Raw genomic sequence first — 23,537 nt, 5'->3', positions numbered from 1 at the left:
GTTCATTTTTATTTAAACATTCAAAAAATTCCTGTGAAGCACCAGAAGGGTTAATAAACTTCTTGAATGTAGTTTTGAGCACCTTGAGGGGTGTAGTTTTTAGAATGGTGTCACACTTGGGTATTTTCTATCATATAGACCCCTCAAAATGACTTCAAATGAGATGTGGTCCCTAAATTAAAATGGTGTTGTAGAAATGAGAAATTGCTGGTCAACTTTTAACCCTTATAACTCCCTAACAAAAAAAAATTTTGGTTCCAAAATTGTGCTGATGTAAAGTAGACATGTGGGAAATGTTACTTATTAAGTATTTTGTGTGACAAATCTCTGTGATTTAATTGCATAAAAATTCAAAGTTGGAAAATTGCGAAATTTTCATAATTTTCGCCAAATTTCCGTTTTTTTCACAAATAAACGCAGGTACTATCAAAGAATTTTTACCATTGTCATGAAGTACAATATGTCACGAGAAAACAGTGTCAGAATCACTGGGATCCGTTGAAGCGTTCCAGAGTTATAACCTCATAAAGGGACAGTGGTCAGAATTGTAAAAATTGGCCCGGTCCATAACGTGCAAACCACCCTTGGGGGTAAAGGGGTTAAAACTGATGTTTGATTTTCAGTAAGGGTCTTACTTGAGATGTTCACAATTAGGTCTGTTCTTTGCTTCTGGTCGCCATCTGTTTTTCTAAAGGTGACTTGCTTTTCCCTTTTTTTCTCTTTTTTTGTTGTCTCCAATGCTTTTTTCCTCCCCTTTTCCTGCCGTTTTCATTTTTTCTTTCATGGGGTCCAGTAGATATATGCACATGGACACTAATGCACTTTACTAAAATATGGAATCTATCAGCACTAATGTTAAAAATATGAATATTGTTTCAATGATGTTTAATAGAGAACATTTGTATTAGCTATATAAACCCACTTCATTTGTATATTCACTGCTTGAAAAAGGATTGGAAATCCGAAACGTTGCCACGCCGTCCAGGCATTAAAGCCCACTTTTTTCTATTTTTTGTGTGCTGTTTTCCTTTTTTTCTTATATTATCGGAACCACTTGGATACTGGTTTGGAAAGCTTTGCACCGCAAGTTTGGTAATATGATGCTGTTCTAATTTTTTTCTTTATATATATATATATATATATATGTATGTATGTGTGTGTATATATATATATATATATATATATATATATATATATATATATATATATATATATATATATATATATATATGTGTGTGTGTGTGTATATATATATATATATATATATATATATATATATATATATATATATATATATATATATATATATAATTATTTTTTGTTTTTTCTGCACACCACCTCATGAGCCACTAGGTTTGATCTGGGTTACAATATTACACTGATTTATGGTCTCTGTTACCTGTGTGTATTGGACGATGTTTTGTATATTTTTAATTATGTTTTAATTGTTTGTGGTGTTTTTGAAGTGTTGATAAAATCAGCTTGTTATATTTTATATTATTGTTCTCTATTTTTTCATGGTGTGCGATTCCTTGCAGTAATGCTTTTCTCTTTCTCTATATAGAAAACCAATGTGTGTGCACAAGATTTCTGAAATTTCATAGCTCTGCTTTTACGCAGGTTAAAAAATTTTACAAACGCAGCAAAAATGCAATGTGTGAACACTGTCTTAGTCTTGTCAGCCACTAACATGAAGGAATCTAAGGTTCTTCAGCAGCTGAAGTGTGTCTATACTTCTGTGCCCCAGATGCTGCAGAACATGATTGTGTGTGTACATGAGGAACAACACTCTGTCTCACCATTATATGACATGTATGCTGCATTTTTCCTTCTCTCCCGCCTCGTCTCTGAGCTGGTGGGTGGACACTTTCTGCTTTGATGTCTCCCACACACAGCACACACAGACATGAGGCATTCCTGCTCTCCTGTCTATATGTAAAACATTTTCTATAGCAGCAGCAGCAGCATAGAGGACATTATACAGTAGTACTGAGAATTGCAGCTGTGAATCCAGCTCTGCAGTAAGGTAAAACACAGAAGAATGTGTCTCTCTCAGCTTCGCCCTTCCCTTATATTTCCATAGTCAGCTGTAATCTGTGTCTGTGACTCTTCTTTTGATTAGTCGGCCTGGCAGGACTTCACATGTGTATCACAATGGCGCAACAATGGCGCCCCACCAGGCTGGATAATTAAAAGAGGAGGCGAGGATGGTAGGAGGTGCGAGGGCCGCTGAGCAGGGAAAACTACTAAAGGGATGTAGTACTCCAGCGCTGCGGCCTCTTCATTCTCTGGATCCCCACCGGCTACAAAATGATGGCAGTCCACCTAGCAATGTGATCCTAGACAGACCACCCCTTTAAAGATTGTTTGGTTGTTTTTTACCTTTAATTTTATTTTTTTTATATCTTTCAGGACGTGAACAAACATGGTGGACTTTCTGGCTGAGAACAATCTTTGCGGTCAGGCGGTCCTGCGCATCGTCTCCCGGGGTAATGCTATCATTGCCGAGTTGCTCAGACTCTCCGAGTTTGTACCCGGGGTCTTCAGGCTGAAAGATAAGGCGGATCAGCAGAAATATGGAGAGATCATATTTGATTTCAGCTATTTTAAGGTAAAACTAAGGAATGTATTATTGTCTGTAATTCTAGAATTGATTGATCAGAGCAGTGGGAAGAGGGTCTTTCTGCCAGGACACCCCACCCTGAGAATGAAGGAGCTGCAGTTTCCTTGGTTTTCCAGCTTCCATATCTCTCCCAACCGCGCGCTGTGGTTTATGTCGCCATTCAGGCTTTTTCAGGAGCGACACTATAGAAATCAGAAGGGGGCGCTAATGACGCAACATTATTGTCTGTGATGGGAAAGCTTAGCCGCTGTAGGTAGCCGGCAATGACAAACTTTAGGCTTCGGTACTTATAGCAATTGGGCACGGGTGAGGGCGACTCGCCTCTTACGTGAGGTTCGCCCTCCAGTCACAATAGAGCTCTTCATGGTGGTAACTCCGTTCACTACCACTTAATGATACCATTTTGGTGCAGATACGTTCTTTTCATCGCCCGTTATTGTGTTTTAATGTAATTTCTTGGCAACCAAAAAAATGTAATTCTGGCGTTAATCATTTTTTTTTATTGATAGATCGGGCGATTCTGAACACGGCGATACCAAATATGTATGTTTGATTTTTTTTTTTGTTTGTTTTATTTTGAATGGGACTAAAGGGGGGTGATTTGAACTTTTATATTCTTTTTCTTATTTTTAAGTACTTTTTTTTTTTTTTTTTTCACTTTTGGCATGCTTCAACAGTCTCCATGGGAGACTAGAAGCTGCCACAACCCGATCAGCTCTGCTACATACAGGCGATGATCAGATCACCTGTATGTAGCAGAATACCTCACTTGCTATAGCAATCCAGCAGTGACAACCATATCGGTCTCCAGGAGACCTCTGGTTGTCATGCCAACCCATCGGCGACCCACGATCACGTGACTGGGATCACCGATGGGCAGATTTCCGGCACGATTGCTGGAAGTGCATGTTAAATGCCACTGTTAGCATTTGACATTGTCATTTAACGGGTTAATAGCCTCAGAGGATCGCGATTCCTCCCGCGGCTGTTGCGGGCACATGTCAGTTGTTCAGAACAGCTGACATGTGCCAGGAAAGATGTGGGCTCAGCGCCGGAGCAGGCGCGGCCATCTTGGTGGAGGACATTTTTTTTTCTTCTCCAGTAAGATGGCGCCTGCGCAACTGCAGCTACCGGATCTCTATACAAACCAATAGCTGCTACTGCGCAGGGACGGCAGGCGCCATTTTGAAATTGGATTTTCTTTTTCCTCCCCAATTAAATCCACAAAGGTATTAAGTGCACAGTAACCGTGCGATTATGCCGGAGCGCAGGTGTCACATCTGCCTGCAGAAGCGTTTTTTTTTTTTTCTTTTCTATTTCCCCGTAATTCAATGACTGATACAATCAAATTATCATGTCGTTTTATACCACATGGAAAGCACGAGACCAAAAATCCAGAGTAGTGATCTGATTATTATTATTTTTTTTTTAATTAACTAAAATTTCCACTTCCTGAAGAACCTGATTAGGCCCTTAAGGGTTAATGTGTGTGGTCTACACAGGGTCCGGAGATGTGTGAGGGGCGGCTGGAGGCCAAACCAGAACTTCAAGATCTGGACGAGGAATTCCGAGAAAACAACATAGAAATCCTCAGCAGATTCTACTTGGCCTTCGAGAGCGTCCACAAGTACATTGTAGATGTGAACCGGTAGGTGCCGTCCGCTCACATCACAGCGTCCACCGGGACCAAGGGTCCACGAAACCCCCCGACATATAGAGCAGAGGGGAACCTCAGACAGGGACGGAAACACCAGTTACGTACTTATATTACTGACAGGAGGAATTGAAGCCATTCATTGCTGCAGAACATCATGATACACTTCAGCTGCTGCAGCACCTCATAGTGCACATCTCAGCAGTTGCCTCACCTCATAGTGCACATCTCAGCAGCTGCAGCACCTCATAGTGCACACCTAAGCAGCTGCAGAATATCATAGTACACACCTCAGCGGCTGCAGCACCTCATAGTGCACACCTCAGCGGCTGCAGCACCTCATAGTGCACACCTCAGCTGCTGCATCACCTCATAGTGCACACCTCAGCGGCTGCAGAATATCATAGTGCACACCTCAGCGGCTGCAGCACCTCGTAGTGTACACCTCAGCGGCTGCAGAATATTATAGTGCACACCTCAGCGGCTGCAGCACCTCGTAGTGTACACCTCAGCGGCTGCAGAATATTATAGTGCACACCTCAGCGGCTGCAGCACCTCATAGTGCACACCTCAGTGGCTGCAGCACCTCATAGTGCACACCTCAGTGGCTGCAGCACCTCATAGTGCACACCCCAGCTGCTGCAGCGCCTCATAGTGCACACCTCAGTGGCTGCAGCACCTCATAGTGCACACCCCAGCTGCTGCAGCGCCTCATAGTGCACACCTCAGTGGCTGCAGCACTTCATAGTGCCCAATCAGCGGCTGCAGCACCTCATAGTGCACACCCCAGTGGCTGCAGCACCTCATAGTGCACACCTCAGTGGCTGCAGCACCTCATAGTGCACACCTCAGTGGCTGCAGCACCTCATAGTGCACACCTCAGTGGCTGCAGCACCTCATAGTGCACACCTCAGTGGCTGCAGCACCTCATAGTGCACACCTCAGTGGCTGCAGCACCTCATAGTGCACACCTCAGCTGCTGCAGTGCCTCATAATGCACACCTCAGTGGCTGCAGACATTATCCTGATATCTCTGACCAGATTACATATCGGGAGTTTTTATTTTCCCTTTTTCAGATACCTGGAAGATCTTAATGAAGGGATTTACATCCAGCAGACTCTGGAGACCGTGCTCCTGAATGAAGACGGGAAGCAGCTGCTGGTGAGTGGCGGTGACCTTGGGGGAGCAGGCGGCTGCAGGACGTTATTACTGAGGTTCCTCTAGCACTCGCCGCAATTTAGTATCTTTATCTTTGTAGTATCTTTAGAACTTGATCCTTTGTTGCACAGTTTTCCAAAGTGATCTGTTCTCATTGTAAATCTCACAGGAAAACGCTTCAGCTGGTTTCACCTTTATAAAACCACAGCTCTATAGGCTTTTGAGTTCGGGTCAGGAGAGCCAAGATCGTTCAACACATCATGGTCCACACATCATGGCGCGTACGTCATGGTCCACACATCATGGCACGTACGTCATGGTCCACACATCATGGCGCGTACGTCATGGTCCACACATCATGGCACGTACGTCATGGTCCACACATCATGGCACGTACGTCATGGTCCACACATCATGGCACGTACGTCATGGTCCACACATCATGGCACGTACGTCATGGTCCACACATCATGGCACGTACGTCATGGTCCACACATCATGGCACGTACGTCATGGTCCACACATCATGGCACGTACGTCATGGTCCACACATCATGGCACGTACGTCATGGTCCACACATCATGGCACGTACGTCATGGTCCACACATCATGGCACGTACGTCATGGTCCACACATCATGGCACGTACGTCATGGTCCACACATCATGGCACGTACGTCATGGTCCACACATCATGGCACGTACGTCATGGTCCACACATCATGGCACGTACGTCATGGTCCACACATCATGGCACGTACGTCATGGTCCACACATCATGGCACGTACGTCATGGTCCACACATCATGGCACGTACGTCATGGTCCACACATCATGGTCCACACGTCATGGCACGCACGTCATGGTCCACACGTCATGGCACGCACGTCATGGTCCACACGTCATGGCACGTACGTCATGGTCCACACGTCATGGCACGCACGTCATGGTCCACACGTCATGGCACGTACGTCATGGTCCACACGTCATGGCACGTACGTCATGGTCCACACTTGCTTTCTTAAACACAGATGTGTGAAACCAGCCCCAGTCTGTGTCTCCTCGGCCTAAGGCCATGTTGAGACCGCAGTTTTGAAAATCTGGAAAATGGTGGTTGTGACTGACTCGGTTATGCCGGAGCTACCTTTACATTGCATACATTATTCTGGGCTGTCGGCCATGCTACTGGCTATAAAGTGGCTTCCTTTAAAACTCAGTTGCAAGAAAATGTTCTGCACATTGTCGATGGGCCGATTAAAGGGATCACCCTATGCTGTCAAACTCCTTAGATGCTATGGTTGAAGTTGATTGCTGCATCTAAGGGGTTAAACAGATGAGATCGAAGGTCTCTCGTATTCTGGCCAGTGCAGCAGGTTGTCAGCCATTATGTCTTTTATAAATTACTTCTTATCAAAATGTTACCTTTCTTGGGACGAAGCATTGTAACATATAAGCGCTCTTCCTGCAGTGCGAGGCTTTATACCTGTACGGGGTGATGCTGCTGGTGATCGATCAGAAGATTGAGGGAGAAGTGCGGGAGAGGATGCTGGTCTCCTACTACAGATACAGGTACGTCTCGTGTACACTTTATATTGCTCCTCCCGGCTGCTCCATCTTTATAATTCGTCTTAGTACAAACTGACATCCTACAATACAAGTCTCCGTGTTCAAAGGGAAATCATGTAGGATGTAGGAGCCCTGTCCGGACCCCATAATCATATCTATCCGAGCTGGCATAGTATGTAATGTGACAGCCACCATTCTCGTGCTGAAAGTCAGAGTTCAACAGAAAATGATTTTCTACTTTAAGCCTTTGGTTGCCAGTAAAAATGCAAAAAAACAGCCATGAATCTAACCAAAAAGTTAATATTCTTCCCATATACAGCTATCGGCACTTTGGTAAATCTTATCTATAGAATTGAACTATACACAGTAAGTCTGACAATCAGAGGGTGAAGTTGATAACATGAAGAAAGATCCCTGTATCACTCTAGGGTTACTGTAGGTTGTATAGGGGAAGAGGTGATAGCAAAAGGGTGATAACATGAAGAAAGGTCCCTGTATCACTCTAGGGTTACTGTAGGTTGTATAGGGGAAGAGGTGATAGCAAAAGGGTGATAACATGAAGAAAGGTCCCTGTATCACTCTAGGGTTACTGTAGGTTGTATAGGGGAAGAGGTGAGTGTAAAAGGGGGTGATAACATGGAGAAAGGTCCCTGTGTCACTCTAGGGTTACTGTAGGTTGTATAGGGGAAGAGGTGATAGTAAAAGGGGGTGATAACATGGAGAAAGGTCCCTGTGTCACTCTAGGGTTACTGTAGGTTGTATAGGGAAAGAGGTGCGTGTAAAAGGGGGTGATAATATGGAGAAAGGTCCCTGTGTCACTCTAGGGTTACTGTAGGTTGTATAGGGAAGATATACGTTTAAAAGGGGGTGATAACATGGAGAAAGATGCCTATATCACTAGTGTTACTGTAGGTTGTAAAATGGAAGAGGTGATAGTAAAATGGGGTGATAACAAGCAGAAAGATGCCTATATCACTCTAGGGTTACTGTAGGTTGTATAGTGGAAGAGGTGATAGTAAAAGGGGGTGATAACATGGAGAAAAGTTCCTGTTTTCTCTCCTTGAGTTAGTTCAGACAGTACGGGGGGAGTGATGACTGTAGCAGTCTGTCACTGGCAAAAGAGGGTGATGACATGTTAAAAAGATCCTGTTTCTTTCCCTTGGTTTTGTTGAGGCTGTACAGGGTATGAGATGACAGTAACTAGCTGTCACTGGTAAAAGGGGTGATGACATGGAGAAGAGCTCCCGTATCCTCCCCTGGTAAAAGGGGCTCATAACATGGAAAAACGAGATAGACTTTTTTTTCCCTCTTTTTTTTTTATTTTTTTTTATTCTTCTATTTTACACATTGTGCGCCCATGAAGTGATAAAAAAACCTTTGGGGGTTCATTTAACAGTTTAAATATTTATATTTGTATTTCTGATTTCACCTGGGACTGATCCGTTAGCCCCAGTTACAGGGGAGATTCAGCCTCCTATCTGCACATTAGAGCTGATCTGCTCCCTCCTGACACCTGGCGATCACGTAATCACTGGGCCCGGAGGGTGAATTGTTATACTGTGTGCACACACTGTTTATACACTGATCAGGAAGGAATTACGGGTAGTAAAGTATCTCTGCCGTCTCTGACTGCCGGCTTCAGGCTTATGCAGCTCTACGATCTCTGCGCTGCTCCTGACTCAAAAATAATGTTCTGAAACATCATTGGTGCTTCATAAATGCATAAATAAAATAAGAATGATAATATATATATAATGTGTATATTCTATCTTCCCCTGATTATTCAGTGCCGCCAGATCCTCCGCTGATTCCAATATGGACGATATCTGCAAACTACTGCGCAGTACGGGATATTCCAGCCAACCGGGGTCTAAGCGACCCCCAAACTACCCCGAGAGTTACTTCAGCCGAGTGCCTATAAGTGACACCTACATCAGTATGGTGATCGGCAGACTGCGCTCAGACGACATCTATAACCAGGTGAGGTCAATATGTAAGTAAGGAGCGTTCCCCCTCATAAGGCAAATCCCCGGAACAAGACGAGCACAGGCAGCAAATAATGACAGAATGCTGGGAGAGTTCAGCTGGAAATCCTGCTGAATAGTGAGTGCAGCTCTGGGGTATAATACAGGATGTAACTCAGGATCAGTAATGTAATGTATGTACACAGTGGCTGCACCAGCAGAATAGTGAGTGCAGCTCTGGAGAATAATACAGGATGTAACTCAGGATCAGTAATGTAATGTATGTACACAGTGGCTGCACCAGCAGAATAGTGAGTGCAGCTCTGGAGTATAATACAGGATGTAACTCAGGATCAGTAATGTAATGTATGTACACAGTGGCTGCACCAGCAGAATAGTGAGTGCAGCTCTGGAGAATAATACAGGATGTAACTCAGGATCAGTAATGTAATGTATGTGCACAGTGACTGCACCAGCAGAATAGTGAGTGCAGCTCTGGAGTATAATACAGGATGTAACTCAGGATCAGTAATGTAATGTATGTGCACAGTGACTGCACCAGCAGAATAGTGAGTGCAGCTCTGGAGTATAATACAGGATGTAACTCAGAATCAGTAATGTAATGTATGTACACAGTGACTGCACCAGCAGAATAGTGAGTGCAGCTCTGGAGAATAATACAGGATGTAACTCAGGATCAGTAATGTAATGTATGTACACAGTGACTGCACCAGCAGAATAGTGAGTGCAGCTCTGGAGTGTAATACAGGATGTAACTCAGGATCAGTAATGTAATGTATGTACACAGTGACTGCACCAGCAGAATAGTGAGTGCAGCTCTGGAGAATAATACAGGATGTAACTCAGGATCAGTAATGTAATGTATGTGCACAGTGACTGCACCAGCAGAATAGTGAGTGCAGCTCTGGAGTATAATACAGGATGTAACTCAGAATCAGTAATGTAATGTATGTACACAGTGACTGCACCAGCAGAATAGTGAGTGCAGCTCTGGAGAATAATACAGGATGTAACTCAGGATCAGTAATGTAATGTATGTACACAGTGACTGCACCAGCAGAATAGTGAGTGCAGCTCTGGAGTGTAATACAGGATGTAACTCAGGATCAGTAATGTAATGTATGTACACAGTGACTGCACCAGCAGAATAGTGAGTGCAGCTCTGGAGTATAATACAGGAGGTAACTTAGGATCAGTAATGTAATGTATGTACACAGTGACTACACCAGCAGAATAGTGAGTGCAGCTCTGGGGTATAATACAGGATGTAACTCAGGATCAGTAATGTAATGTATGTACACAGTGGCTGCACCAGCAGAATAGTGAGTGCAGCTCTGGAGAATAATACAGGATGTAACTCAGGATCAGTAATGTAATGTATGTACACAGTGACTGCACCAGCAGAATAGTGAGTGCAGCTCTGGAGTATAATACAGGAGGTAACTCAGGATCAGTAATGTAATGTATGTAGACAGTGACTGCACCAGCAGACTAGTGAGTGCAGCTCTGGGGTATAATACAGGAGGTAACTCAGGATGAGTAATGTAATGTATGTACACAGTGACTGCACCAGCAGAATAGTGAGTGCAGCTCTGGAGTATAATACAGGAGGTAACTTAGGATCAGTAATGTAATGTATGTACACCGTGACTGCACCAGCAGAATAGTGAGTGCAGCTCTGGAGTATAATACAGGAGGTAACTTAGGATCAGTAATGTAATGTATGTACACAGTGACTGCACCAGCAGAATAGTGAGTGCAGCTCTGGAGTATAATGCAGGGCCCCTAGTATCCGTGGACTCTGGTACGCCATAATTCCAGCATGTTACTCCATCATCTCCTAGTTTGATATTTCTTTTTAGGTGTCTGCTTACCCTTTACCCGAGCACCGGAGCACCGCTCTTGCCACACAAGCTGCCATGCTGTATGTCATCCTGTACTTTCACCCCTCCACACTACACACGCATCAGGCCAAGATGAGGGAGATAGTGGATAAATATTTCCCTGATAACTGGGTGAGTTGAGGATCTGTGAGACTTGTGGTGACGTTGTATATGGCTGATCCAGGACCACAGACAAGACAGAGGGGAAATGTTACAACCTGGATATAGAAGGGGAATATTTCCATTCACTGACATCCAGCGCAGATCTTACAAATTCAAAGGCTCTGCAATGTGAAGGATATTTTGTGTCCATTTTGAATGATCTCTTTAGGAAGGAGGGCGGCGCTCCAGTCTGCTGATGCCGGGTGACCTCACCATTCATTGTGTCTCGTTTCCCTCCAGATTATCAGCTTTTACATGGGGATCACAGTCAATCTGATGGAGGCCTGGGAACCGTACAAAGCTGCGAAAACAGCTCTGAACTACACCCTGGATCTGCCCAACATCAAGGAGCAGGTATCACGGCGCCAGAGGGAGAAGGAGACTGATTTTGTCTGAAGCAGCCCCAACATGGCTCTTTTTGGCTGGCAGATTTTTTTTTTTTTTTTACTACCAGAAGAGACCCTCCCCTACCCCCAAAATACCAATCTGATGATAGAATATGTATGTTTTCATTATATCTAGTGAGTATTTTAGTAACATGTCATTGATCTGCTTGTTTTGCACCAGGCTTGTCGATACGCTGCCATCACGGAGCGTCTGCACCCACAAGTGCAGCAGTTCCTGAAGGAGGGATTCCTGAGAGAGGAGTTTGTGCTGGATAATATTCCCAAGCTGCTGAACTGCCTGCGAGACTGCAACGTCGCCATCCGCTGGCTGATGCTGCACACTGCAGACTCGGGTAATGGTGCATTCCGACTAAGCGCGGTCCCTTTTATCTTTCATTGACAAGTGACATATGAATTTCTGTTTTTTCTCCCAAGAGTCCTGCACAATACAGTTTGCAACCTTTGTAAGTGGAAAAAATTGATATGTATATATTTTGTGAATATCTTCTGATTTACAAATCTATAAAGGTCAGGGTGCTGCTGTAAAGTACAAAGGGCTTTAAAGGAGTTGTCCGTGATTTACAAATAACCGTCCAAGGAGGAGACATGGCTCCCTACCTGCTCAGTCTCCCCACACCCCGGCACCGGTGCTCGCCGAGAGGTTTTGCAGCAATCACGTCACGTCCTCACATCTAGTATTTGAAGGAACAAAATGTTGCGCTTTTTTGTTTTTCCAGCTTATGACCCAAATAATAAGCGGCTCCGACAAGTAAAAGACCAAGTCCTATCCGAGTCCAAGTACAACCCCAAGGTCCTGTTCCAGCTGCTGCTCGACACGGCCCAGTTCGAGTTTCTTCTAAAGGAGGTAAAGTTCTCCCTGTGCGATATCCGCCCCTGTATCCTATGTGTGCGTCCGAGAAGGTCCATTGTTACCCCCTTCTATAAACCAGACAGGCTCCATCAACATTTGGAAAGTTGGTTGAGTTTGTTGTAAAACTTCCTTTCTCCCTTCTTTTTTGCATTTTTTCCTCCCTTTTTTTCAAGGACTCAACTTTTTTTCTTATCCATTGACATCGCTGTACCAGGCCTGTTTTTTTTTTTTTTTTACGGTTCGAGTTCTAGTTTTGAATGACCTCATTCTTTTTACCGTATAATATTCGGAATAATTGGAAAAGAAAATTCTAAGTGAAGTGAGAAAACAAACCACCATCGTTTTTTGGCTTTGGTTTTTACAGCATTGGCACAGCGGCTCGATTCTCCAGGTCCGTGCGATTATGACGATAACAATCTTCTGTAGGTATTTACTTTTTTCGTGGCTTAAATAAAATTTGGATCTTTAGTAACTAAAGAAAAATAAATAATAGGTTTGTGTCACCAACTTCTGAGGTCCAAGATGGAGCCATGTCAGTGTTTTTTGTGTGCCAAGCTGTACTTTCTATCTGCATCATTATGGGGTATAAATGGCACTTTGGTAACTTTTTATTGCGGTTTTTTTTTTTTTTTTTTTTTGCCTGAGGTGCAGCGGTGAAATAAATTGTGATTTTGGGAGTTTGATTTTTTTTTACTTTTTTTTTTTTTGTTATATCACGTTTGCTGTTTCAGGTTTTTTTTCATCAAATGTTTACAGATGCATCAATACCAAATATGCTTTTTTGTTAATTACATTTCTAAATTTTTAACTGGGGAAAAAAAGCAAAGTTATTCATTTTTTTTTTTTTTTTCTAAATATTTTCAAGATTTTATTTGTATTTTTTGAAGGGACTTGAACATGCAGTTGTTGGATTGTTGTTGCTGTAGAAGTCCCAATCATGGTCTACTGTGAAGCTCGGATTGGGACTTGGCTTCACAGAAGTACCTAGTGGCGACCCATCGGTACCCTCACATCATGGTGGGAGAGGTGGGATGTGTGCCCGGGCAGCACGGTGCAGCGGCATTTAATGGGTCAGCAGCTGAGATCGATGCTGTTTGATGCAAATGCCAGCTGTATAACACAGACAGCACTTCATGGAGCGTTGTCATCCTCTGAGTCTGCTCCATACACCCTGATTCGCTCCATGACAGATATATATGTACGGGAGAGTTAAAGGGTCAAAGGATTTGATGGATGTATCATAGCTGGCATCCTGCACAGGGGGTCCCATACCCACAACTCGGGACCCTACCGCTAAGAAGCAACTGAAGAGCTTAGCTGCTGGATTCAGCTTGTCCAGTTATTAAATGGTCGCTCATGTTTTACATCTTCATTTTACTCTTGATTTCAGATGTTTAAGCAAATGTTGTCAGAAAAACAGAGGAAGTGGGAAAACTATAAGACGGAAGGATCAGAGCGGATGACAGAACTCGCTGATGTTTTCTCCGGAGTGAAACCGCTCACCAGAGTGGAGAAGAACGGTATGGAGGCACTGACCATAAGAAGGTCGGACGGTGGAAGATGTTACCTGGCCACCATAGTCCGTCCGTATGAAGGCACTGACCATAAGAAAGTGGACAGGGGAGACATTCCTGACCACCATAGTCCGTCCCCAGCCTGCCTTATATCCCTTCTGCCCAGGATCAAGCCTGCCTTATATCCCTTCTGCCCAGGACCCAGCCTGCCTTATATCCCTTCTGCCCAGGATCCAGCCTGCCTTATATCCCTTCTGCCCAGGATCCAGCCTGCCTTATATCCCTTCTGCCCAGGACCCAGCCTGCCTTATATCACTTCTGCCCAGGATCCAGCCAGCCTTATATCCCTTTTGCCCAAGACCCAGCCTGCCTTGTATCCCTTCTGCCCAGAACCCAGCCTGCCTTATATCCCTTCTTCCCAGGACCCAGCCTGCCTTATATCCCTTCTGCCCAGGACCCAGCCTGCCTTATATCCCTTCTTCCCAGGACCCAGCCTGCCTTATATCCCTTCTGCCCAGGACCCAGCCTGCCTTATATCCCTTCTGCCCAGGACCCAGCCTGCCTTATATCCCTTCTGCCCAGGACCCAGCCTGCCTTATATCCCTTCTGCCCAGGATCCAGCCTGCCTTATATCTATTCTGCCCAGGACCCAGCCTGCCTTATATCCCTTCTGCCCAGGATCCAGCCTGCCTTATATCCCTTCTGCCCAGGATCCAGCCTGCCTTATATCCCTTCTGCCCAGGACCCAGCCTGCCTGATATCCCTTCTGCCCAGAACCCAGCCTGCCTTGTATCCCTTCTGCCCAGAACCCAGCCTGCCTTGTATCCCTTCTTCCCAGGACCCAGCCTGCCTTATATCCCTTCTGCCCAGGACCCAGCCTGCCTTATATTTCTCCTGTCTTCTGAGAAAGGGGCAAAGACTTAGTTTTTAATCTTACTATTATATTTCAGTTCTCATTTTTATTACCTCTGCTCGCTCTAAATGAATAAAAACCTTCTTCTCTAGATTCCAGAGACTATTTACAAATGTAGAAAGCCTCCAGTATCGGGTCTAATTTACGGTTTCAATTTACTGACCACAAGATTACTAGGAAATTACTGAATTATTGATCCTCTGGTTTAGCCGTCACCGTGTAATCTTCTCACATTTATTCACAGAAAACCTGCAGGCCTGGTTCCGGGAAATCTCCAAACAGATCCTGTCCCTAAACTATGATGACTCCACAGCGGCGGGAAGGAAGACGGTACAGCTCATACAAGCCTTGGAAGAGGTGAAACCTTGTGGATGTCTGCGTCCAAATATTTGGTGAATTAATAAATGCCTACTCACAATGGGGCAGTCTGATTGGCATGGTTTTCATGGCTGATCCAATTGTTTACCATATCTGATAAAAGTCAGGTGGGTTAAAGAGCCCTGGGAGTCCTGCTTCCACCGTCCACTTATAGAGGAAGCCTGGGAGTCCTGCTTCCACCGTCCACTTATAGAGGAAGCCTGGGAGTCCTTCCACCGTCCACTAATAGAGGAAGCCTGGGAGCCCTGCTTCCACCGTCCACTTATAGAGGGAGCCCGGGAGTCCTGCTTCCACCGTCCTCTTATAGAGGAAGCCTGGGAGTCCTGCTTCTACCGTCCACTTATAGAGGGAGCCCGGGAGTCCTGCTTCCACCGTCCACTAATAGAGGAAGCCCGGGAGTCCTGCTTCTACCGTCCACTTATAGAGGGAGCCCGGGAGTCCTGCTTCCACCGTCCTCTTATAGAGGAAGCCTGGGAGTCCTGCTTCCACCGTCCTCTTATAGAGGAAGCCTGGGAGTCCTGCTTCCACCGTCCACTTATAGAGGGAGCCCGGGAGTCCTGCTTCCACCGTCCACTTATAGAGGGAGCCTGGGAGTCCTGCTTCCACCGTCCACTAATAGAGGAAGCCTGGGAGTCCTGCTTCCACCGTCCACTTATAGAGGAAGCCTGGGAGTTCTGCTTCCACCGTCCACTAATAGAGAAAGCCTGGGAGTCCTTCTTCCACCGTCCACTTATAGAGGAAGCCTGGGAGTACTGCTTCTACCGTCCACTTATAGAGGAAGCCTGGGAGTCCTGCTTCCAGCGTCCACTTACAGAGGAAGCCTGGGAGTCCTGCTTCCACCGTCCATTAATAGAGGGAGCCTGGGAGTCCTGCTTCCACCGTCCACTTATAGAGGGAGCCTGGGAGTCCTGCTTCCACCGTCCATTAATAGAGGGAGCCTGGGAGTCCTGCTTCCACCGTCCACTAATAGAGGAAGCCTGGGAGTCCTGCTTCCACCGTCCACTTATAGAGGAAGCCCGGGAGTCCTGCTCCCACCGTCCACTAATAGAGGGAACCCGGGAGTCCTGCTTCCACCGTCCTCTTATAGAGGAAGCCTGGGAGTCCTGCTTCCACCGTCCACTAATAGAGGAAGCCTGGGAGCCCTGCTTCCACCGTCCACTTATAGAGGTAGCCCGGGAGTCCTGCTTCCACCGTCCACTAATAGAGGAAGCCCGGGAGTCCTGCTTCCACCGTCCACTAATAGAGGAAGCCCGGGAGTCCTGCTTCCACCGTCCTCTTATAGAGGAAGCCCGGGAGTCCTGCTTCCACCGTCCACTTACAGAGGAAGCCAGGGAGTCCTGCTTCTACCGTCCACTAATAGAGGAAGCCCGGGAGTCCTGCTTCCACCGTCCACTTATAGAGGAAGCCCGGGAGTCCTGCTTCCACCGTCCACTAATAGAGGAAGCCCGGGAGTCCTGCTTCCACCGTCCACTTATAGAGGGAGCCCGGGAGTCCTGCTTCCACCGTCCTCTTATAGAGGAAGCCTGGGAGTCCTGCTTCCACCGTCCACTAATAGAGGAAGCCTGGGAGCCCTGCTTCCACCGTCCACTTATAGAGGGAGCCCGGGAGTCCTGCTTCCACCGTCCACTAATAGAGGAAGCCCGGGAGTCCTGCTTCCACCGTCCACTTATAGAGGGAGCCCGGGAGTCCTGCTTCCACCGTCCACTAATAGAGGAAGCCCGGGAGTCCTGCTTCCACCGTCCTCTTATAGAGGAAGCCTGGGAGTCCTGCTTCTACCGTCCATTTATAGAGGGAGCCCGGGAGTCCTGCTTCCACCGTCCACTAATAGAGGAAGCCCGGGAGTCCTGCTTCCACCGTCCACTTATAGAGGAAGCCTGGGAGTCCTGCTTCCACCGTCCACTAATAGAGGAAGCCTGGGAGTCCTTCCACCGTCCACTTATAGAGGGAGCCCGGGAGTCCTGCTTCCACCGTCCTCTTATAGAGGAAGCCTGGGAGTCCTGCTTCCACCGTCCACTTATAGAGGAAGCCTGGGAGCCCTGCTTCCACCGTCCACTTATAGAGGGAGCCCGGGAGTCCTGCTTCCACCGTCCTCTTATAGAGGAAGCCTGGGAGTCCTGCTTCTACCGTCCACTGATAGAGGAAGCCCGGGAGTCCTGCTTCCAGCGTCCTCTTATAGAGGAAGCCTGGGAGTCCTGCTTCCACCGTCCACTAATAGAGGAAGCCTGGGAGCCCTGCTTCCACCGTCCACTTATAGAGGAAGCCCGGGAGTCCTGCTTCCACCGTCCACTAATAGAGGAAGCCCGGGAGTCCTGCTTCCACCGTCCACTTATAGAGGGAGCCCGGGAGTCCTGCTTCCACCGTCCACTAATAGAGGAAGCCCGGGAGTCCTGCTTCCACCGTCCTCTTATAGAGGAAGCCCGGGAGTCCTGCTTCCACCGTCCACTAATAGAGGAAGCCCGGGAGTCCTGCTTCCACCGTCCTCTTATAGAGGAAGCCTGGGAGTCCTGCTTCCACCGTCCACTAATAGAGGAAGCCTGGGAGCCCTGCTTCCACCGTCCACTTATAGAGGGAGCCCGGGAGTCCTGCTTCCACCGTCCACTAATAGAGGAAGCCCGGGAGTCCTGCTTCCACCGTCCACTTATAGAGGGAGCCCGGGAGTCCTGCTTCCACCGTCCACTAATAGAGGAAGCCCGGGAGTCCTGCTTCCACCGTCCTCTTATAGAGGAAGCCTGGGAGTCCTGCTTCTACCGTCCACTGATAGAGGAAGCCCGGGAGTCCTGCTTCCAGCGTCCACTTACAGAGGAAGCCCGGAAGTCCTGCTTCCACCGTCCACTTATAGAGGAAGCCTGGGAGTCCTGCTTCCACCGTCCACTTATAGAGGAAGCCTGGCTGGGAGTCCTGCTTCCACCGTCCACTTATAGAGGAAGCCCGGGAGTCCTGCTTCTGCCGTCCACTTATAGAGGAAGCCCGGGAGTCCTGCTTCCACCATCCACTTATAGAGGGAGTCTGGGAGTTACAGGAGTTATGACAGCAGTTAACTGCTCATTATTTGAAAATGCCGACTTAGAAAATAAAGTATAACGTCTCCATCCTCCGCATCTTCCCCAGTTCTGTGACTAATAATCGCTATGACTTCCTACAGGTTCAGGAGTTCCACCAGCTGGAGAGTAACATTCAGGTCTGCCAGTTCCTCGCTGACACCAGGAGGTTTCTGCACCAGATGATTCGCACAATTAACATCAAAGAAGAAGTTCTGATCACCATGCAGATTGTGGGGGACTTGTCCTTCGCCTGGCAGCTCATCGACAGGTACGTCTCATCTGACAGGACGGCCGGACACATTTTGCTGTGAGCGCAGTTCACATGTGGATTATTTTACTTTACTCCAATTTTATTGTTCGAGTGAAAGAATCCACATTCTTTCACTTGTGCATCCTGCCCTGGTGATAGCATGGCTTACTTTAACGCTTGGGTAACACATGGCACCCCAAGGTGCAAGTGCCAAATCTCTGACTGGGTCCTCACCTACCATATGTTACTGGTAATGCTGGTGTCTTACTGGTGCCCTCCCGTATCCTCTAGTCCCCTGGTGCTGCTCCTCATCCCCTATAGCCACTATGACATTGCTGCTTGTTGTGGCACAAGTGTAAAATATTGCCATTCTTTGCACTAGTTTCACATCGATCATGCAGGAGAGCATCAGAGCCAATCCGTCCATGGTCACCAAACTGCGAGCCACGTTCCTGAAGGTAAGACGCCCCCCTACTTCATACTGACCCGTCGGGTGTGGGGACTATTTTATGGGGTCACTAAAACTCAATTCAAACAGATGTGTTTTGTGGTCATTCCTGTCACTGTTTATATGGAGAACCACATTGTATTTTGCACTTTGTTCTTTCAGTGATTTTGTTTTCCCAGTTGAGACCCTGGGGATGCACCGTGGTTTTCTGCTGCAATGTGTGAACTGCAGTCTGACACTATTACACCCCTTGTCTTGCATTACAGCTGGCATCTGCCCTGGACTTGCCCTTACTGCGCATCAATCAGGCCAACAGCCCCGATCTGCTCAGCGTGTCTCAGTATTACTCTGGAGAGCTGGTGTCTTATGTCAGGAAGGTAAGAGATCAATCCTGTCCTCACATGCTGAACCCCCATTATACTGTAAGGATAACAGGAGCCGTGCACAATGTCTCTATCATTAGCGATAACCTTGCTTTTCCATTACGTCCAACAACCAAATCTGGATCCCCATCTTTTGTGCTAGCAATAACAGTTAATAACTTGGGGTCCCTGTTTCTTTATCGCCTCTCATTGGGGGACACAGGAACCATGGGTGTATGCTGCTGCCACTAGGAGGCTGACACTATGCAAATAAAAAAGTTAGCTCCTCCTCTGCAGTGTACACCCCACCGACTGGCATTATACTCTTCAGTTTAGCTTAGTGTCAGTAGGAGGTGGACACGGGTCTTTCATTAGACCCTTATCTACCTCAATGTGCGTCGTTTCATTTACAGGTTTTTTCCGGAGGGATACAGGGTGAACAGTCACACCTGTAGCCCCACAAAGCGGACTATGAGTACGGCGTGTACTGCCACCCCGTATCCTCATACATCCTTCACCAGACCAAGATCCTAGCACACAAGCGTGCTCAGAAGTCCGGTCCTGGCTCCGTCCCCCACCCACTCGCCTACCAGAGCCTGTCGGTCGGAGGAGACGAGGACGTCCATCAGCTCCCTGGACATCTCAAACCCTTTCAAGGTTAGTACCAGCGTGGGATGTTTGGGTGAGTATTTTCCCCTTCCCATCCCGGATCTTTGTTAGGGGGGGTTCTTGTTAGGGGCTCCCTGTCGCCTTTCTTCTTCCCTTTTACCAAGGGCCTTCTGTCTTCAGCGAGGGGCCCCCCTTTTAGGCCACCGCGCTCTATCCCCCCAGCACTTTCCGCGGCGCATTACCAGCGCTGCGGTTCTTACTCTGGGCACATCTTCTGGCGCCGCAGCTCAGCTTCCTCAGCGCGGCAGCCCTGCGGGCTGTCGTGCCGCGTCTCCCTGCGGCGCATTGCTCTGGCGCCGCAGGAGGTGGTGTTCTGCGGCGCCCTTCAGCGTCGCAGCCCTGCAGGCTGTCGCGCCGCGTCTCCCTGCGGCGCATTGCTCTGGCGCCGCAGGAGGTGGTGTTCTGCGGCGCCCTTCAGCGTCGCAGGCCTGCAGGCTGTGGCGCCGCGTCTCCCTGCGGCACATTGCTGGCGCCGCAGGTGGGTGTTTTTTTCTGCGGCGCCCTTCAGCGGCGCAGCCTAAGCAGGCTGCGGCGCCAGCCTTCCTCACGCCGCGTTGTTCCGGCGCTTTATTTCGGCGCCGCGGCTCTTTTTCTCGGCCGCCGGTTCCAAATTTAGGCCCCGGCTTCGGCCGGGGCCTACTTCCGGTTTTCGGCCTCTTCTTTTCCGCTCCTGCGGGCGGGCTTTTTCCCGCCCGACATACTGCGCCCTGCCCACCGGCGCCTCTGCGTCTGGCTCCGCCCCCTTCCTCGTGGGACTCTCAGCTGGTGTGCGCCGCTTCACACAGCAAGCAGCCCTCGCAGCACCTCACGCAGCGCGCCACGCTCCTTCGCCCGCATCTTTTGTGGGCTCAGCATCGCAAGAATACAGCAACAAGTGGGACATCTTCCAGGACCGGGTCCGTGAGTAGCTGCACTGCAGACTGACACCCTTCTCTGCCCCACTGTCCCCTAACCCACTGGCATCTTCAGGGATCTCTCAAAATGTCTTCTAAAGGGGGCCGCTCTCGCCCCCCTACCTCTTCATCTTCTGCCTTAGTCACGTACTTTGCATGTTCGTCCTGTAACAGCAAACTTCCCTCAGGTCAGTCCTCTCCGCTGTGTCAGTCCTGCAGCAACCCGATTGTTCCCACCGCCCAGGATCCCCCGACTGTTCCGCCCGAGAGTGATCCCCCCCATCCCAGGCTGGGCCGCCTCTCTGTCACAATCGGTGGCCGATTTAACACGGGTATCTCAAACCTTGGTGTCCGCGCTGGATCGGTTACCCCTGCAGACCCCTGCCGTGGCCAGCGGGTCGCAGGAACCGCCACCCGAGACCTCCTTGCCAAGCTACAAAAGGTCCAGACAGGAACGTCGGTCTGAGTCCTCTTCGCGTTCCATCTCGCCGCCCGGCCCTCCCCCGCGGTTGGTGTCGCACCGTTCCTCCTCCCCTGAGTCAGGCGAGGCTTTATCTGATGCGCCCTCAGAGGAGATTTCGGAGCTGGATCCTAGCCAAATCGCCACCATGAGTGAGTCGGTCCAGAACCTCATTCGGGCTATAAACCAAACCTGTGGCATTAAGGATCCCTCTACGGAACCCGCAGATCAGGCGGTTTCGTTTAGACGGGCCAAACCACCTTCAAAATTTTTTGCTCCTCATCCTGAATTCGAGGAAATCCTGGCCAGAGAGAGAGAGAATCCGACCAGACGTTTTCAGAGGGGAAAACGCCTGGGGGTGTTATATCCTTTTTCACCAGATCTTACCGCCAATTGGACGGTCTCTCCCTCGGTGGATCCCCCGGTTTCCAGGCTGTCCACCAACACGGTGCTTCCACTGTCCGGCGGAGCGTCTCTGAAGGATTCTAACGACAGAGTTATAGAATCCTTCGCGAAATCTGCCTTTGAAGCGGCTTCAGCAGCGCTATGCCCAGCCTTTGCTTCCACTTGGGCTTCAAAATCCATCTCAAAATGGGCCAAGGATCTACGGCGAGGTATCCTGGACGGGGCTCCTCCCGCGCAATTAGCGGAACTTGCCAACCAGATTTCCCACGCGGGTGAATACCTGGTTTCCGCCTCCCTGGATGTCGCCTCTTGTGCGGCTCAGGCTTCCAGCAATGCCGTTGCCATCCGCCGGACCGTTTGGCTCAAGGCCTGGCAGGCGGACTTGTCCTCCAAAAAGTCCCTCACTAGTCTGCCCTTCCAGGGCTCTCGTCTCTTTGGTTCCCAGCTGGACCAGATCATTAAGGACGCCACTGGGGGCACAAGTTCCCTTCTCCCCCAGGCTAAACCTCGTCGCCCTCCCCCTAGACGGCAGTTTCGCTCGTTTCGGCCTTTTCGTCGCTTCGCTGCATCAAACTCCTTTTCCCAGCAGCAACAGAGGCCACAGGCACGTCAAGAGAAGAAGGCGGTGTCCTTCAGGCCCACTCCTTCCTGGCGTCCTCGCTATTCCCAGGGTAGATCGTCCAGGCCCAGGACTGGAAGATCCACTTCCGCATGACTCTCGGCAAGACTCCAGCCCAACTCCCAGGTTGGGGGGCCGTCTTCTCCGTTTCAGGGACGTCTGGATTTCCGCAGTAGAGGATGCATGGGTCAGGGAAGTTGTATCCTCGGGATACAAAATAGAGTTCGCCTCCCGACCCAGGGATCGTTTCTTCCAATCTCGTCCTCCAAAAGATCCCGCTTTGTTTCCGGGCTTCTTCGCAGCCATCGCTTCTCTGCTAAAATCCGGGGTAATTGTTCCCGTCCCAGAAAAGGAACGGTACACGGGTTTCTACTCGAACCTCTTTGTGGTACCGAAAAAAGACGGCAAGGTTCGTCCCATTCTGGACCTCAAATTGCTGAACAGGAGGGTTCGCCTGAGACACTTCAGGATGGAATCCCTTCGTTCAGTAATTGCTTCCATGGAGGCTCAGGAATTTCTATGCTCTATAGATATCCAGGACGCCTACCTACATGTTCCAATATTTCCCGGACATCACCGTTTCCTGCGCTTTGCAGTGCAACAAGATCATTTTCAGTTCGTCGCCCTGCCGTTCGGTCTCGCAACCGCGCCAAGGGTGTTCACGAAAATCATGGCGGCGCTGATGGCCATTTTGAGGGTCAGAGGCTTGGTCCTGTTCCCATACCTCGACGACATCCTCATCAAGGCTCCGTCCTTTGCTCAGGCCCACGAAAGCTTGTCCATTGTTCTCGACACCTTATCCCGTTTCGGATGGCTGGTCAACCGGAAGAAGTCCTGCCTTATTCCTTCTCAGCGCATCATCTTTCTGGGCATGCTCTTCGACACTCGTCAGTCCAGAGTCTTCCTTCCCAAAGACAAGAGATCCACCCTTTGTCGGGACATACTCTTGCTCTAGGGTCCTCGGCCTCCCTCCCTCCGATCGGCCATGAAGGTTCTGGGGAGGATGGTAGCTACCTTGGAAGCGATTCCCTTCGCCCAATTCCATTCTCGACCCCTTCAGCAAGCCATTCTGTCTCAGTGGGACAGGTCGGTCTTCTCCCTGGATCGGCCGATCAGACTCTCCTTTCGGGTCAAGCGGTCTCTCAACTGGTGGCTGACGTCTCCTCTCATCTCCCAGGGCAGGTCCTTCCTTCCGGTTCACTGGCAGGTGGTGACAACGGATGCCAGCCTGATCGGCTGGGGTGCGGTTTTTCGCCACCTGACGGTTCAGGGCCGTTGGTCGCCGCAGGAGTCTGC

General features: G+C 48.6%; 1 protein-coding gene across 5 annotated transcripts in view; it reads left to right on the top strand.

The window, feature by feature from the left end:
• Positions 1-23,537, top strand: part of WASHC5 (WASH complex subunit 5) — a 92,079-nt gene that overhangs the window by 16,792 nt on the left and 51,750 nt on the right. For 4 of the 5 annotated variants that reach the window (XM_069731883.1, XM_069731885.1, XM_069731882.1 and 1 more), the window contains exons 2-15: positions 2,413-2,611; positions 4,126-4,271; positions 5,355-5,439; positions 6,905-7,005; positions 8,790-8,982; positions 10,850-11,002; positions 11,273-11,386; positions 11,600-11,771; positions 12,156-12,283; positions 13,680-13,809; positions 14,961-15,073; positions 18,237-18,403; positions 18,768-18,843; positions 19,100-19,210. In XM_069731883.1, the coding sequence (XP_069587984.1) occupies positions 2,426-2,611; positions 4,126-4,271; positions 5,355-5,439; positions 6,905-7,005; positions 8,790-8,982; positions 10,850-11,002; positions 11,273-11,386; positions 11,600-11,771; positions 12,156-12,283; positions 13,680-13,809; positions 14,961-15,073; positions 18,237-18,403; positions 18,768-18,843; positions 19,100-19,210 (1,875 nt within the window). In that variant the 5' untranslated portion in view covers positions 2,413-2,425. Of the gene's footprint in view, positions 1-1,564; positions 1,621-2,412; positions 2,612-4,125; positions 4,272-5,354; positions 5,440-6,904; positions 7,006-8,789; positions 8,983-10,849; positions 11,003-11,272; positions 11,387-11,599; positions 11,772-12,155; positions 12,284-13,679; positions 13,810-14,960; positions 15,074-18,236; positions 18,404-18,767; positions 18,844-19,099; positions 19,211-23,537 lie in introns of all 5 variants that reach the window. The other variant, XM_069731886.1, reaches the window with a different exon arrangement.

Source organism: Ranitomeya imitator, chromosome 6 (assembly GCF_032444005.1).
Source record: "Ranitomeya imitator isolate aRanImi1 chromosome 6, aRanImi1.pri, whole genome shotgun sequence".
In the NCBI taxonomy this organism is placed as follows: Eukaryota; Metazoa; Chordata; class Amphibia; order Anura; family Dendrobatidae; genus Ranitomeya; species Ranitomeya imitator.
This window is presented reverse-complemented; position numbering and strand designations above follow the sequence as displayed.